The sequence below is a fragment of the Macaca mulatta genome, chromosome 4 (genome assembly GCF_049350105.2).
Source record: "Macaca mulatta isolate MMU2019108-1 chromosome 4, T2T-MMU8v2.0, whole genome shotgun sequence".
NCBI classification, from domain to species: domain Eukaryota; kingdom Metazoa; phylum Chordata; class Mammalia; order Primates; family Cercopithecidae; genus Macaca; species Macaca mulatta.
In genome coordinates this window covers 17,144,479-17,162,024 of record NC_133409.1, presented here as the reverse complement: position 1 = coordinate 17,162,024, position 17,546 = coordinate 17,144,479, and the positions used below count along the sequence as shown (strand labels likewise).

The following is a 17,546-nucleotide window of genomic DNA, read 5'->3' as shown; positions in this document are numbered from 1 at the left end:
GACGTGCTTAGCGACGGCAGCGGCTTGCGGCAGCAGCGTGACTTACGGCAGCCCTCTAGTAGAGCGCCGTTGCGGGTGAAATGCAGAAGCGGCTGCGGGCTAGCAGGCGCCCAGAGCCGGCTGCGCACCAGCATGACACAGTCGGTGGTCGTACAGGGTGAGCTACGCAGGGCGGATAGAGACCTGGTCGCCGCGGAATCCAGCCGCCTTGTTTCCTGCCTAATGTCCTATTCTCTTTCCTTCCTCTCCTCCGGTCGCAGTCGGCCAGTGCGGAAACCAGATCGGCTGCTGCTTCTGGGACCTGGCACTAAGGGAGCACGCCGCGGTCAACCAGGTACCCGCCCGCAGCCCCCTCGCCTGTCAGCTAGGTCTTCCAGCCTATACGCAGGAAATACTCGACTTGAGCTTTCATCTGACCCGTTTAAGATGCATGGGATCTTCTCAGTAAATAACGTACTGGTTTTTAAACATGTTAGTTCAGACACACACTAAACTAAAAGAACACTGGCCGGCGACCTTAGTCTTAACATTTTTCCTGATTATCAGGGTCTCCTCTTTATTGGTGTTCGTGTGCAGAGCAGTGAGATTGTATATGGGAAAGTACCGTGTAAAACAGATAATACGTGTGGTTATTGTATTCCTTAATTTAACCAGTCAGCTTTTAAAAAGATCACCAAGAATCCAGAGAACGCTCATTTGATGGACCTGTTCTGCAGTCCTATGGGTGAAATCCTTTCTTTAGCACCTCCTGCTGAACTTTATCTGTAGATCCCATGGCATTTACTCTTCTAAGGAGATTGGGAAGAATCAGGCTCCGCATTTTGTGATACTTGCTTTTTCTTTTCAGAGCTTCATCCTACCCATTACAGTATTATGTAATTAAAATTGAAAGAATTTGATTTGGGCGAGAAGCAAAACCTAAATGCTATTAACATATGTTTTTCTTTTTAGAAAGGAATTTATGATGAGGCAATAAGCAGCTTCTTTAGAAATGTAGACACCAGGTAAGATGGTATTAAAGTCTGTCACAATGTGATACTTTTAAGTTTCAATAGCTTGGGATATAATTCTTCAAAGGACAATAAAAATAGCCAGTAGCTGCAAAGTTCTGTTTCTTTGTTTCGTTATTGAAAACATATTCCTTCTATTAGATTATTAATATTATATCATCTTGCAGAACAGGTTTCCCTTTAGTGTGACTTCTTTTAACTTAACTTTGAAATAAGTTTCATTAAAGGAAAGCTGAAATTTTCCCAGAGGGCATCTTGTTAATGCATCCTGTAATAACTAACTTTTGAAAGAAAAATATGTTGTTTACATATATGCTGTAAGTATAAAAATATACTTAAAAAGGAGACAAGCAGTTATTGGATTGTTTTTATTTAATAAAGAGTATATGTAAGTACTATATATCTTTTATCTGGAAGAGTAATTTAAGTTGCCGTTCAGGATATCTCCATAAGCTTTTAATATTAAATTATTACTTTCATGCGTTTTCAAAATACTTCATAAAACTAACTGTCATGTGCTTAAACTGAAAAATATATACTTCATATCAGGCTTTAATCCAATAGGAACATCACTTCTAGTTTAAAATTGTTGGCTGGGTATGTGAGCAGTTATCTTCTAGAGAAAGCTGATTAGTCCCTGCTTCCTGCGTGAATTCCAGAGTCTATCTAGGGCACTGGCTTGCAAACTCAGAAGTGTCATTGGCATCTTGAAATAAGTTCAGTGCTCTCCAGTACAGCCAGGTTATCCAAAGACCAAATTCTCATTTTCTGTCATAGGCACATTACATTAGTAGGAAGTCTTACTGAAAAGCTATGTAATAATCTGAAGGTTGCTTGGTGACCATGGAATCAGACCAAAGGAAGTTAGGTGTATTACTTTAATGGCTGGTATCATTTATCTTTATTTTATGGAGGTATCTGTCATATAGACTATAGATTCCCTCTTATTTGTAGCCCAGAATATCCTCACCTCTAAATTCTCTTGGGAGTCTCAAATTTGCCTCTGTAATACTTCCTTTCAGACGCTTCTCTTACTAAGTTCCTATGCCCACCTCTTTACTTCTTGTTACCCAACACTTACATTGAGTATTACATAGTTGAGAGTCAGCCTGGGAGCTTTTCTTTCTTCATAAGGTGACTCTTCATAACTACACTCTCATCTCCTTTGTGTGCTTTATACTTTAACCTGAGAGCACTATTTTTTTCCCGGTAAGTTTAGCAAGCAGAGTTGTGGCATCTTGCACTTCTTTCTGTGTACTATGAACACATGCAGCATCTGTTCCACAGCTTAGTACAAAAAATCTTTTTCGAAGTAAGACCGTATCTTTGTGTATTCTTCTTACCAAATTGTTATACCTTTTGAATAGCATGATAGGAATTTACCTACAGCATGGGTTGGCATACATATATTTTCTGTAAAGGACCAGGAAGTAAACATTTTAGGTTATGTGAACCATAAAGTCTTTTGCACCACTTTTGATCTGTAGCATGACTATGGGCGTAGGTAATACATAAAGGAATGGGTGTGTCCATATTTGAATAAAACTTTATATACAGGCAACTAGTTGGATTTGGCCTGACAATTGGCTGCCCTTCATATATTCTGTCTTGTGAACTGTCTTTGTTGACCCATATACTGCATTAGATTTCAGTACTTTGGCAACTTATTTCCAACGTAAAATTCTCAGAACAACCTTAGATACTCAATGGTAAATACCAGTTATATCTGTTGATGGGTGTTTAGCTGCAACAGGAAACCACATTAATGGTGGCTTAAGCAGTAAAGGTATCCATTTGTCTCACCAATCTGGAAATCAGATGTTCTAGTTTTAAAGGAATGCCTCAAAGATCTAATACTATATATGTTCCACTGTCCATAAGTGTGCTGGCTTTTTGTACTTGTATTATTACTTCATGACTATAAAATGGCAGTCTCTGCTCCAGGAATCACATCCATATTCATGTTTGAGGCAGGAAAAAGGAAGAAGATAGGCGCCAACTGCATCTGGTCCTTCTTTAAAAGCTTCCCAGAATACTTCCCCTTTATCTCATTGGCTAGAACTGGATTACATGGCCAGCCCTAACTACAAAGAAAGCCAGGAAAATAAGTACCTCACTTTTTCAGCCTAATGGGAGGTAAGTAAGGAAGAAAGAGGTTAGGAATAGCTGTTGCGTCTGCCTCACCTGGCCTATAAGCAGTCTTATTATATAAATGGAAGTTAACTTTATTACCTGATAGCGCTATTAGCCATGGAAGATCTTATGACCATTTCTCATTTTTTTTATCTTTCAGAGTGGTTGGTGATGGTGGAAGTATTTCCAAGGGAAAAATATGTTCTTTAAAAGCACGAGTAAGATACATAAGCTTGGATTCTTATATTACATGTATTTTTTAAATAACTATGCTCAGTAACTATCATGAGAATAAAACTTTAAACTTTTCAAAGTAGAAAAAAATTACTAAGCCACATTTAATATAAATATAACTAAGCAGACATTTGTGTCCACCTAACACATTAGGGGGAAAAGCCCATACTTTAAAACACTGTAGTTAGCCTTTTTTCAGGAGAAATAGTGTCTACATAAATAACAAAAGGAGCCTTCTTAACTCTAAGGACCTGAAATACATACTAGTACAGTTTAATGTTTTATTCAAAGATATTGGAAGATTTATTTGCATCAAGGTTACTACCAGTACAAAACATGGAACCAGCCACATTGTAGTGAATAAAAACCGTTAACCATGTAAGTTCTCCTGAACCAAGTACTTCAGATTCGTAGCCCATATTTGCAGTCTTATTTACGGTCTTAATCATTCCAACAATATTTCTGTGATTGTTTCTGTGTAACGAACTACTTTTTCTGATTTTTGATCAGTGATCTTTGACTGTAACAGAAAAGAAAGTTTAAATGTTATGGAAGGAATTGAGATGTTAAGGATCAGACCTGGTGTAGTAGCTTAAAGACTGGTGAGCAATACTTTTGTGACATCTGGGAACCATCTTCTATCTGCAATCTCTGATGTCCTTGGAAAACAAAATTTAGGGCAGAGATCATGTGCTTGCAGGCTGTGACAAAATTGACTAACACAGTATGCTTTGTGATGTAGAGAGAGCAGGTATCCCAATCCAAATCTTAGAGAAAAAGAGACTTTGACATTTCCTAGACTACTCCCAACTGAATCTTTTTCCTACAACCATATCAGTAAGCAGATGGAGAGGTGGAGGAAACACTATTAGGAAAAAATAAATCAGCATGTTTTTGTGGCCTTTGACTTTTTTTCCGAGAAGGTACTCTTCCATTTTCTCCTTAGGAGCTCTCAGTATTGTGTGGTTGTGATCACTGAAGAGTCCAGGCTTCATAAGATAGCTTGGTGCTTGGGTCCCTCCACTGTATTCAGTTTCTTAGGTTAATGAATACTCAGAATTTTATAAATCCTATGTTACAATTAGGGAAAAACCAGTCGGCTCTGAAAGGAAATACAAACATCAAATCCTAGAACAGTTGTGACTCCAGACCTTGGATGCCTAAGTGAAGAACCCAAAATACTCTCCCAAAGTTTAGTTAATTTCCAAAGGAAAAACAAGGGCCTGATGTAACAAGGAAGGTCTGGAAGAGTTATATGTCAGGATTTTAATGTTAAGTGACTAGGGCAATAATGATTCTATCAAAACTAATTTCAGGAGGTACCCGAATATCAGTTTGTATTTGCATATTGCTTCCCTTGCCAAGTAGCAGAGTAATTGAGGGTATAATTTATGTATGTTTAATCTTCCACATACCTCAATAAATCTATTTTGGAACAAGGCCAGTATAATCTAATTTTTTTTTTCTTTTATAATCTCACAACTTGTAGTCCTAAAATTTGCCCATACAGTGAAGTCTCTCTTTGGTTGGTTTAGGTGTTAAAGTCGTCAGCATTTGAAGTCAAAATTGCGTATTGTCAGAAATATCCTTGAAAATACCTAACATTGCCAAACATCCTATACAGTCATCTGTATGTAAAGTGTATATATGATTGCTCTATATAAAGGAGCACATTTGTAAAACATAGTTTTATAGTCTTTATGATATACTGCTATATAATTGTAAATCTTTTTTTTTTTTTTTTTTTTTTTAAATGGAACGCTTCACGAATTTGCGTGTCATCCTTGTGCAGGGGCCATGCTAATCTTCTCTGTATCGTTCCAATTTTAGTATATGTGCTGCCGAAGCGAGCACTTAATTGTAAATCTTAAAGTAGCATGGTTAATTACACAAATGATTAAACTCACTGCATAATGGTAACAGAACTGAAAGCCATAAACCAAGCACTTCTTCTGCGACACTGAATCAAAGAGTTAACAAATCATTGTTTAGTGTACCCTAAGCATTTGTTTCAGCTTTGCTTTTTTATTTAACTCTACTTAGTTTACTTTTTCACTGTTCTTCCTCACTGTAGAATATATGGAAAGTACAGGGAAGTGGGAGGATGGGACATATAATCCTACTGCCAAGCTATCCCTGCTTTACGTTTTACTAGATTTCCTTCATCTTTTTTTTCTGTTTTTTCTTTCCATAATTAATTTCGTGTTTTGTATTCTCATTTCTTCTTAGAAATATAGGTTTTCTGTCATGTCAGCTAAAGTTTGTGGTAATGAATTAGATCGTGAATTACTTGGGGGAAAGGACCATGTTGTCACTTTTCACATCTATCCCAGTGCCTTTGCTTTGCACGTAATGGTAAATTTACTCATTTGAATTGGGCAGTTTTGGGCTGTGGTTCATAAAGAGCAGCATGATTGTTCCCGGTATGCAGATGCATTAATGCATCCCATATTGATTGAGAACTTATTCTGGTTAAGGATGCCTTTTACATTTCTGAGACCTTGTTAGAAATTCAGTTGAGGGGATTATTCTTGGGCTTTTTTTCCCCAACTAGGCATTTTAGAGTAGGATAAAAGAATTTAGAATCCATTTTTTAATTGGATTCCACCTTTCAAACAGAGTGAAATTATTTTTTACTTTTTACAGCAGATTCTACATAAAGATTTTACTTAAGCTTAAACTATCAAGAGAACAGTGTAATATTCAGTGCATAAATTATTTTCATTTACAGAGTAAATAACTAAAGGAAAATACATTAATTTTATTTTTCTTTCTCAGGCTGTCTTGATTGATATGGAAGAAGGGGTAGTGAATGAAATTCTGCAGGGACCACTGAGAGATGTATTTGATACGAAACAGCTGATCACTGATATTTCTGGCTCAGGAAATAATTGGTGAGAATACACAGCGTAAAAATTGAATATTTTCTGAAAAAAATGAGCAATCTTTTCTTCATTGTGAGATTCCACTGATGTGAAACAAGATGCAATTTGCCACATAAGGCTAGGCCTTTCAGCCCACCACCTTAATAAATGGTGGCTTGGAAGCCATCTGTATTTACTCCTAGTTCCTTCTTTTTTAAAGAAAAAGATGAATTATGAAAAATTAATTTGCTGAATTCCTTTTCATAAATTCATTCTTGAAGAACACTAAATAGTGACAAATGTTTTAAGTATTTCCATTAACTGTTATCTATGTTATTTGACTTGCTCTCAAGTTGTCCAGTTGGTCAGATGTAATAGAATTGATAGAGATGCAAGCCAGACCAGTATCCTAGCATTCAAGCTGAGCCTGAGGCTTTTTAGGCCCTTGAGTATATCATGATCTCTTTACTGTAAAAAAAGCTTCAACAGTGATTACTTAAGAATTCACGTTGAGACTGTTGTTGTTTTTTAGAAATTAAGTAGCTCCTTGTTATTTGCAAATCTCTCATATTCATTATTTTCACTATTTACAGCCAGTCCCTCAGGTTCATAATGTGGAGTGATGTATAATTTTACTAAAACATAAATTTGAATCTTGTGTTCCCAGAGAACCAGTCACTTAGTACGTGAGCCCATCTGACCACCTAACTGCATTTTCACTAATTGTTGTGTAACTTATTATGTAACTTTTGAGTTATACCTGAAATGCATGTTATGGGAAATTTTTTTACTTTAATTCATCATAGTGATATTTGCAAACCTGGACAACTAAAAAGACTTGCCGAGCTGCATAAATATCAATTTCTACCATGTGCCATTTCATCTAATAACATGATATGACCATTTTTTTCTCATATATGAAACCAGAATAGGTTTGTTTAAATTTTTTCAGTGTCTCTTTAGTTTACCATATTTTGCTTTTTAATATGTAAAATCCACTACAATTCAGAGCTTACCTTAAATGGAGAGAAGAAAAAATTATGTAACTGAAATCTTGTTTTGTCGGAATTGTACCTTAAGAGAAGGTTAAGAAGATAAATTTAGAAAATCATAGTTTAGTATTCATTACTGATGATCTTACTTATCCACATATTTGAAGATCATAGGTATTGAATATTTGTTAAGTTTTCTATCTAGTATCTTCAGGATATTGTATGCTTTATTTACATGAAACAAGAATAGACTTTAGCTCAATAAAAATACTTTTCAAATTTGTTTAAAATCCTTTTATTCAGATTAGAACTAATAAAAAAATGCAAGGAATTTTAAAAATCCTTGTTCTTATTTTCAGGGCTGTGGGTCACAGAGTTTTCGGCAGTCTTTACCAAGACCAGATTTTAGAGAAACTCAGAAAGTCGGCAGAGCACTGTGATTGTTTGCAGTGTTTCTTTATAATACATTCCATGGGAGGAGGTAAAATTTTTCACTCACTTGCCTGTAACAGTGTTAAAGTATAAGTGGGAATTCATTTTGCAAACATAAGTCTTGTTTTTAGACATGTGCTTGATAAAAATAGAACTATTTGGAGGGTGTATAGTTTGAGTATGTAAACATACACCTTTTTATCTTAAAATTTTGTGGTATTATGTCACTATTTTCTCTCTTTTTTTTTAATGTAAGCCCTCTTAAGAATCAACAGAACTATACTGGAAAAATTTTTTTCTTGTACCTTTAGTTTCTTTTACGGAACATGCAGCTACTTTTCAGGATGTATGAGCTTTTGAGGAATGCTGACTTTCTCCTCAGAGTTTGCCTGTACAGTCCTGTTTCCTAGAGTGAAGCATTTTTGACATGTTCATAAAGTATGCTTGCCAAAGAATATCAATACCCTGTCTTTAACCATCTTCAAGCCTTTCTTGTCTCCAAAAAGAGAAAAAAAAGTAAAACTAGTTTAGTCAATTCCTTTAGATCGTTTATTACACGGCAGTTAATTGACTTGAACTAAAAATAAATAATCAGCATTGCTTCCTTCCCCCAGGGAAGCCTATACCTTAGAACTGAAGTATTTTGCTCCCCTCTTCTGTAAAAATAGAAACAGAATGTAATTTGCTGATTTTTAAATAGGCTTAGCAAATATTAAAAGAACAAAATTGTCACACTTTTTTCCTCCAACCTGAGATTAAGATTTTATATTCAGCAAGTTATGTGTATGTACAGTTGATTTTTATACATATTATTCATTGACATAGCATTGTAAAATTAAAAGTTAAAATTGCTGTGTAACCATGTCTTTAAAAGACCCTCATAATCATTCAGTTAAGAAACAAATTTGTCTTTGTACTAGTATAATTAACCTGCAAATTTGAGTTAGTTTTTTTAATTGATTTATAGTTCATTATATCTTTCTAAAAAATACCTTTATTACCCAACATCTGAGAAGAACATACTTACAATTCACTTAAAATGGCAAAAATAAATATTACTAAAGGTTAAAAGTAAAGTGCTTTTTTCCCACGTCTAATCCCTACTCCCTGTCCTCACAGATGGTCAGGTTTGCGGGGTCTTTTTATGTCTGTTCTTTCAGATATATTCTATGCCTATCAAAGCATGTATGTATATTTTTACATAAACAAGATTATCCAATATATACTATTCTGTAATTTTTCCACTTTATCTCTTCCTGAACATCTTTCCATATCAGCTGTCTGTCATAGAATCAATTATACAATTTAAAGTGAGTTTGTTATTGATGGGTGTTAAGTGTTTATGATATTTAGTTTTTACATCCCATCATCAGTGAAAGTGTGGGACAAATACTTCTGCATTTGTGCCACTATAGCTTTAGACAGTATTCCTAGGAAGAAGATAGGACCAAAGCATATGTACATTTAAAATTTTGGCTGATATTACCTATACACCTTCCTACAATATTGCACCAGTGCTTCTTACTGACAACAATGTGTATGAGTTTCTATTTCCCTACACTAGCACCAACACCGAGTATCATGAGACATAAATCTATTATATGCAAAAGTATATCTAGTTTTAATTAGAAAGGTTGAGCATCTTTACTTCTATTTGCAATTTGTATTTCTTTTATTATGAATTAAATATTTCTATCCTTTGCCCATTTCATGGTGGCATTATTCATATTTTTTGTTGTTGATTTGTGGGAACTTTTTCTTAGAGAAACTTAGTCCTCCATCATATACATTGAAGGGTTTTTTTGTAAGTTTGTCCTGTTATTTTGTTTATGGGTTTTTTAAGTATATATAGAAATCAAATGTTTATTTTTAATGAAATCAAAACTGTCTTTTCTGTAATGGCTCCGGTTTTTTAATGATGCTTAGAAAGTCCTTCTCATTAAAGATCACCCCAAGAATCTCCCTCACTTTGACTTAGTACTTTTAGCATCACAGCCTTTTAATATTTATCTGCATGGATTAGAACATTGGCTTTTAAACTTTGTTTTAACAGAATGGTATGAAATACATTTTATATATCACAGTGCAGCATACACGAAAAAATATATTAAGAAAACATTATTTACTCATACTACATCTGACATGTTATTTTCTACTGTTTCATTTAAGAAAAGAAAACAGTACTAATCTATTCATTAGTTTCATAGCCTGCTAATAGTTCAGAACCCAGTTTGAAAAACACTGGATTAGAGGATTCCAGTTTTAAGTTCTGAAAAATTTCTGAATTTATGTAAGTGTAACTTTATGTATCAGAAAAGTACCTTTAATGAGATTCCTAGAGTTTCTGCTTTTAAATAAGATGTGCTTCATATTTGAAAATTTTTGAAATTCGAGGTAGACATGCTTAATTGTAAACAATTTTAACTGTTTAAATTGCTTGATGACATGATAGTTTTCTTCATCATGAAGATTGTATACACACTACAGTAAAGCTGTCAAGTTAGTTTTCTTAAGTTGCTTAATATCAAATGTAGACTGAACACTCTATTAGTTGAAGTTTTTACTTGTGCATGTGCAGTTGGTTCTTGTGGCATTACATAGGTATAACTTAATTATGAAAAGGAGTAAAATATAGATAGCCCTCCCAAACTCACTGTCAGAGCCAGAGATGGAATTCAGGACTTCATTTCCTGAATGTTGCCCTCATTTCCTGCCAAAATTAGATTAGTTAATATATAATCACAGAAATAAGTTGAAAATTAGTTTTTCAAATATAAAATTCTGGCCAGTTGTGGTGGCCCATGCCTGTAATTCCAGCACTTTGGGAGGCCAAGGCAGAAGCTTGCTTGAACCTAGGCATTCAAGACCAGCCTGGGCAACATAGGTAGACCCTGTCTCTACACAAATTAAAAAGTTAGCCAGGCCTGGTGGCGCATGCCTGCGGTCCCAGATGCTTGGGAGGCTGAGGCAGGAGGATCGTTTGACCCTAGGAGATCAGGGCCACATTGAGCCGTGATTATGCTGCTGCACTCTGGCCTGGGTGACAGAGCAAGACCCTGTCTCAAAAAAAATAAAGTGTCAAATTCCTCACAATTATATTCTGAATCATTTATGCTAATTTTTTAAAATATTTTAATCCTCAGGAACAGGATCTGGACTTGGCACATTTCTTTTAAAGATGCTTGAAGACGAATTCCCAGAAGTATACAGATTTGTGACTTCCATTTATCCTTCTGGTGAGGATGATGTCATAACCTCACCTTATAATAGCATCTTGGCAATGAAGGAACTTAATGAGCATGCAGACTGTGTGTTGCCCATTGACAATCAAGTAAGAAATGACATTGGAACTTATGGATGAATGTTATGTATATTCAGTCTTCTATTATGTTTATGTGTTTATATTAAACATTCTCTTCACTTTTCAGCCTTCTTAGAGAAAAAATCAGTTTAAATTGTTTTTCTTTCTCTTTCCTAGTAGAATATCATCTATATCCACTCTTCTTAATAGCTTCTCTCCTGATGTTTTTCCCTCGAAAGTCTTTATTTGACATCATTAGCAAAATCGACCTCATGGTGAATTCTGGAAAGTTGGGTACAACTGTGAAGCCAAAGAGTCTGGTTACTTCAAGTTCTGGGGCTTTAAAAACGCGGCATAAGAAGCCCTTTGATGCAATGAATAACATTGTGGCAAATTTGCTGCTCAACCTAACGAGGTAATTCTATCCAGGGATAGTCGAAAAACTTTATTGTGCTTTTGGTGATATTTTGAATTTTTGTAGTATCATTTTTTAGTTATTCTAAATTGTAGAAGCTGCTTCTGTTTTTATTTTGTCTTCTATCTTCTTTTCTTGGAGTGATCAAGCATAATTTTAATTTCTATGACTCCAAAGCAGCATTTCCCCAAGTATATTCCATGGAATATTAATAGGTATCATATGATGTAAAAGATTTTGTGGTTGACACACTTGCGAAACACGTAGACAAAATTAAATATTTTTTAGCTGTGGAATGTCTTAATCATTTAAACCAACTAATCTGTACCTCCTCATTAGCTGGACCAAAAGATTTCTGTGGCTTTTTGGTATCAGAGATTGCTTTGACATTATTATATTCTAGATTATAGAATATATTAAGCAGATTCTTGAGGAATTTAGTTGTTTCTCAGTTCCTAATTATTGACCTATATGTGTTTAACTCAAATATAAAGTTTGTTTTAAATAGGATATTTTTGTATGTGTAATAAGCAACTGTAATAGTATATTGGTTACACTTCAGATAATCCAGAAACAGGAATTACTGTAGGGCCAGGCATGGTGGCTCATGCCTGTAATCTCACCACCTTGGGAGGCCAAGGCAGGTAGATTGCTTGAGCCCAGGAGCTGGAGATCAGCCTGGGGCACATGGTGAAATCCCATCTCTACAAAAAATAAAAAATTAGCCAGGCATGGTACTGTACACCTGCTGTAGTCTCAGCTGCTCAGGAGGCTGAGCTGGGAGGCGGCGGTTGCAGTAAGCTGAGATCACACCACTACACTCCAGCCTGGGCAACCAGAGTGAGACCCTGTCTCCAAAAAAAAAAAAAAAATTTAGATGTTGTGTGTTATGTTTTATTTTATACATCATTGTTCTGATACTAAATTTTACTAATATGGAAGAAAAGCATGTGTTCTACACTGAAGAAGTGTGCAAAAGAATTTGAGAAACTACCTGCTGAGTAAATCGAGCTACATTTAAAAGTGTATAATTTTAAAATTAAACATTTTCTCATCATTTTAATCTTAACTTTTTAGCTCTGCAAGATTTGAAGGATCCCTTAATATGGACCTTAATGAAATCAGCATGAATTTAGTTCCTTTTCCTCAACTTCATTATCTCGTGTCAAGCCTAACACCTCTGTATACACTTACAGATGTTAACATTCCTCCTAGAAGGTAAGGTGTAACTGTTTCAATTTTTTGAGGCTTCATATTACTTTAAAAAACATTTTTAAGAGAAAAAAGTTTGCAATAACTCTAGTTATTTAATTGTATCATCTTATCTGTGAGAAGTATATAAAATACAGTTGATGACAGCCATTTTTCCGTTAGATGAATGCATCTTTATTTAGAATTAATTGTTGAAAAATGTCAGTATTAAACTATTTGAACTTTAATGATTAAATGTGTAGGCTTATGAAAAGTCCTTTGAAGTCTGACAAACACATTTGAATCCTAATTGTCACTAGCTACAGGACCTCGGGCAAGTGACTTAAACTTTCTTAGTTTTTCTCATCTGTAAAAATGAAATAGTACCTACCTCATATACTTACTGGGTAGATTAAATGAGTTTGTTTTAAAGCTACTATCACAGCCCAGTACCATAGAAGAATTTCAGATGTAACTTTGTATGTTTTCCAGAACACCTTGCTTTATAACTGTGTGTCATTGTTAAGCATAAAGATTACATCAGTATACTTAACAAAAAATGTTAAGTACTCTTAGCATGTATACCGACGATGAGCTTGAGAAGTTCACAGTGGCATTCACAGTTGACTGAGGGCAACAGTCCTGCCAAACTCTGTAAGGGGACAGTATGTAAATAAGAAAGGAAAAACTAAATTGGCTGAGTGCCATGGCTCACACCTGTAATCCCAACACTTTGAAAGGATGAAATGGGAGGATCACTTGAGCCCAGGAGTTCAAGACCAGCCAGGGCAACATAGTGAGACCCTATCTGCACTTGTAGTCCCAGCTACTCTGGAGACTGAAGTGGGAGGATCACTTGAACCCAGGAGTTTGAGGCTGCATTGAGCTATGATTTTGACCCTGCACTCCAGCCTGGGCAACAAAGCAAGACCCTGTCTCTAAAACAGATTGAAAATAATTTTTAAAAAGTTTTTAAAGAAAACTAAATTAAAGATTCCTTTTTATAATTAAAGTTTTGACAAGATAATTCTATACTTTAGGAATGTCACAAGTGATATTGGTAAGTTTTCATCTAAGCCAACAGCAAATGACCACTTTGCCAACTGATAGGACTCCCTTTCTGCATGGGATGCTGGTGACCTTAACAAGCTAAGCATCATACCCAGTGTGTGCAACATGGTGATTATTAAATGTCCATTGGCATCAGCCTAGCATTGGAGTCTTTGTATTGTTAGATAAAAACTTTGTCAGTCACCTTTATTTTCGTCTTTTATCTTTCAGTTAAAAGACTTAGGTTAAAAGTCTGCTTTTAAGAGCACTACTATGGAGTTTCATCTTTTTTTTTTTTTTTTTTTTTTTTTTTTGAGACGGAGTCTCGCTCTGTCGCCCAGGCTGGAGTGCAGTGGCCTGAACTCAGCTCACTGCAAGCTCCGCCTCCCGGGTTCACGCCATTCTCCTGCCTCAGCCTCCCGAGTAGCTGGGACCACAGGCGCCTGCCAGCTCGCCCGGCTAGTTTTTTTGTATTCTTTAGTAGAGACGGGGTTTCACTGTGTTAGCCAGGATGGTCTCGATCTCCTGACCTTGTGATCCACCCGTCTCGGCCTCCCAAAGTGCTGGGATTACAGGCTTGAGCCACCGCGCCCAGCTGGAGTTTCATCTTTTATAGGAGAGCTTCACATTGTCCTTTGATAATTTCCTCCTGTTAACTAATTTATGATATAATATACTTTACAAAGTAATAGTCTTAATGTTACAGGCTTTTAATTAGTTTTAGTAGTTTGGATACTATGAAATAAATAAGGTATACTGAACTAAGTAATAATGATACAAATTTCAAAAATCAGTACTACATAGAGTTCAGTAATACTACAGTCAACATTTTGTAGCTACCTGAAATCACCAATATACTGCAGAAGCTTTTTCCTCCCAGAAAAAGAAAATATTACATGATTTCTTCTCTTTTCATATCATCAAGATTGCTTCAAGAAAATTATAGTTATTTAATATTTTTAGAATACATATAATCTAATATTTTGTTAGTGTAATATTTAGTGTGGTGTATTTACTTATAGAGGACTGTCTTCATTTTAGTTAGACCTAGAAGAAAGCAGTGATATTTTGTATAAACAATGACACTTTCACTGTTACAGATTGGATCAGATGTTTTCAGATGCCTTTAGTAAAGACCACCAGCTGCTTCGGGCGGACCCCAAACACAGTCTTTACCTTGCCTGTGCGCTCATGGTTAGAGGAAATGTACAAATTTCCGATGTTCGTAGAAATATTGAAAGGTTTGGTTTCTATTTTTAAAGATAATTTGTGTGTGCTGCTTGGGACAGTGTGGCATAGTAGTTAGTTAACAGCCGCCCTTCAAATTCTAACAATGCCACTTACTAAAGTGTGACCTTGAACAAACTACTTAGTCTCTTTGTGCCTTGTTTTCTTCAAGTGTAAAATAAGGATAATAATAGTACATAGTTTTTATTTAGGAGTATTAAATGATATATGACATGTTTTATGAAAGTGTTCAGAAAATCATAGCTATACTATTTTTATTACCAGTACCACCAGTACTACTACTACTACTACTACTACTTCTGATTTTTGTGTTACTATTTCATTCTATTTATCAGAAAACTAGTCTGTTGAATTACAAAGTAAGGAAAATGATAGTACCTTCATTTGTTTATATCCCTAGATTTCTCCTCTTGAGGAATGAGTTTCTAGCTTCTTGAATCACCATCACAGCCAACTTAATGTTCCCCTACAAAATGTCTCTTAGTTCACTGTCCGACTGTACCATGTTATTGCCAATGGTAAAAAAATAGATAATTTAGCATCTAAACTAAGCAATTAGAATGGTACCATCCATAATGTTCTGGTTTAACTAATATGAGCACTGCCATAATATGGCAGACATTTTTAGTAACTTAGTTCTTACCTTTGAGATTTTTTTTTTGAATCTCAGATTAAAACCATCTCTACAATTTGTCTCCTGGAATCAAGAAGGCTGGAAGACCAGCCTGTGTTCCATACCTCCTGTGGGCCATTCTCATTCTTTATTAGCTTTAGCAAATAACACATGTGTGAAGCCCACCTTCATGGAACTGAAGGAGAGATTCATGAGGCTCTACACGAAAAAGGTAATTATCGTACAGCTTTGTAACTGTATGTGTTTATTTTGGCTATTTAAGATGTATTCTTAAAAATTACACTATTACAAATCAGAGGTGATCTTTTCTATATGTGTTGTACTGATTATAACTGAAGAGGAGAGGCTTGCTCATACTACTTTTACTCTAAATGAGAACATTCATGAGTTTATGGGATTCATTCAATTTGACACAAGTTCTCTTTCAAGTGTAGAGCTGAACTCTAATTTTAATAAGGAATATTTACCTTTTAGGATAGTCATATGTATTAAAGTTCCTGAAATGGTAAACGTTACCTAATTTTTTAATTTATAGGCTCACCTTCATCACTATCTACAAGTTGAAGGGATGGAAGAAAGCTGTTTCACAGAAGCTGTGTCATCTTTATCAGCACTCATACAGGAATATAACCAACTGGATGCCACAAAAAACATGCCTGTGCAAGATTTACCCAGACTAAGCATAGCTATGTAAAAAAGAAACCCTCAAAAATACTTTCTTAATTTCACATTGTTTTTTCTGACCTTTCTGTTTCAATATTTTTGTAATTTGGAAACCAGTTTTTTCATATTAGGAAATATTTTTGTCTAAAAGAGTGATTTCTGTTTAATCACAATTTGTTGGTAATACCAATGTGTGAAATTAATGAAATCTTAGTACCTTAACTTCAAACATTTCTCTTCAGAAAAGTTCCCTTTTCTAAAATTGAGAGAACAGAGTTCTTGAATATTTTGCTGTATTTATAGCCTCATATTTAGGCATTTATGCACTGATAATCATATCTTCAATTAAAATCTTGTATAGATATATTTGTATAATTATTTATAATTTATATTTTGATATTCTATTTAAGTTATCCTGATTCTTTAAATGTAGATCCTGGGAGTAGAAGAACACAGTATAAATATTTCCATGTAATATCCACTAAATTTTCAGGCATAGGTTTTATTACAACTGTTAAGGAGGTTTTGCTGCTTCTTTAGATAACAATTTGTTTGCTCAAAAGAATCCTAATTTGTACACTTAACATGTATTTGTATTAAACTTTTTAAATAATTGCTTTCTTATCAAACCAATTGATTTTATAATAAATGTCCATGTTTTTCAACAGTACTACTTGTTATTGTTCTGCATGTCATTTATACAAATGAACAGAATGTTACTAAGCTTGATACCTTCCAAACTTTGCAATAAATGGCTGTAATTGTTCCAGTTACTATAATCTTCAGTTCTAGCCTTAACATTAATTTATTTTTAATAGCAATTTATATTTCAGATCCACAGGTTAATTTTAAGTTTTATTATTTATATTTCTTTCCTTTGCAATGTAATGATACGGTTCTTGGTCTTTGTCTTGGAAATTTAATTTTTTATAATGTTCAATATAAAAAATTTTAGATTGCAGTTGTTAACAGTGGCCAGAAAAGTTGCATTTTCTCCTCTCCAAAAGAAACTGATGTTAAAGATCAGGCAATGAAAAGTCTAAATATATTTACAGCTTAATCTTATTACTGTTCAAGAATTAATCTAGAATTTCACTTGCCCTATAATGATTTATCAACTAATGGGCACCCAGGCTACATTGTCAAATATAGGTTAAATTTTTTAAATTTAGTATGCTTTTTTCCCCCCCAAAGGAGTCTTGCTCCTCCGTGCCAGTGCAGTGGTGCAATCTCAGCTCACTGCAACCTCCACCACCTGGGTTCAAGCAATTCTTCTGCCTCAGCCTCCCCAGTAGTTGGGATTACAGGCACACGCCACCACACTCAGCTAATTTTTGAATTTTTACATTACAGACAGGGTTTTACCTTGTTGACCAGGC

General features: G+C 34.9%; 1 protein-coding gene and 1 non-coding gene across 4 annotated transcripts; one reads left to right on the top strand and one right to left on the bottom strand.

Annotated features, from left to right (window-relative positions):
• The first annotated feature begins 57 nt into the window (after positions 1-57).
• TUBE1 (tubulin epsilon 1) lies at positions 58-16,835 on the top strand. Of its 3 annotated transcripts, none has more exons than XM_028847050.2 (12): positions 58-157; positions 261-334; positions 952-1,004; positions 3,304-3,361; positions 6,156-6,271; positions 7,593-7,714; positions 10,809-10,901; positions 11,147-11,381; positions 12,459-12,599; positions 14,723-14,863; positions 15,541-15,715; positions 16,040-16,835. In XM_028847050.2, the coding sequence occupies exons 1-12, from the start codon at positions 133-135 to the stop codon at positions 16,196-16,198; spliced, it is 1,392 nt and encodes a 463-aa protein (XP_028702883.2). In that variant the 5' UTR covers positions 58-132; the 3' UTR covers positions 16,199-16,835. The 3 variants fall into 3 exon arrangements, with proteins under 3 accessions (XP_028702883.2, XP_028702882.2, XP_028702881.2); XM_028847049.2 differs by having other exon boundaries at positions 11,144-11,381; XM_028847048.2 differs by having other exon boundaries at positions 10,809-10,996; positions 11,206-11,381.
• LOC114677774 (U6 spliceosomal RNA) lies at positions 5,125-5,231 on the bottom strand. The gene has a single exon (XR_003729220.2). It is a non-coding gene; the product is annotated as a U6 spliceosomal RNA (small nuclear RNA).
• Positions 16,836-17,546: the final 711 nt, after the last annotated feature.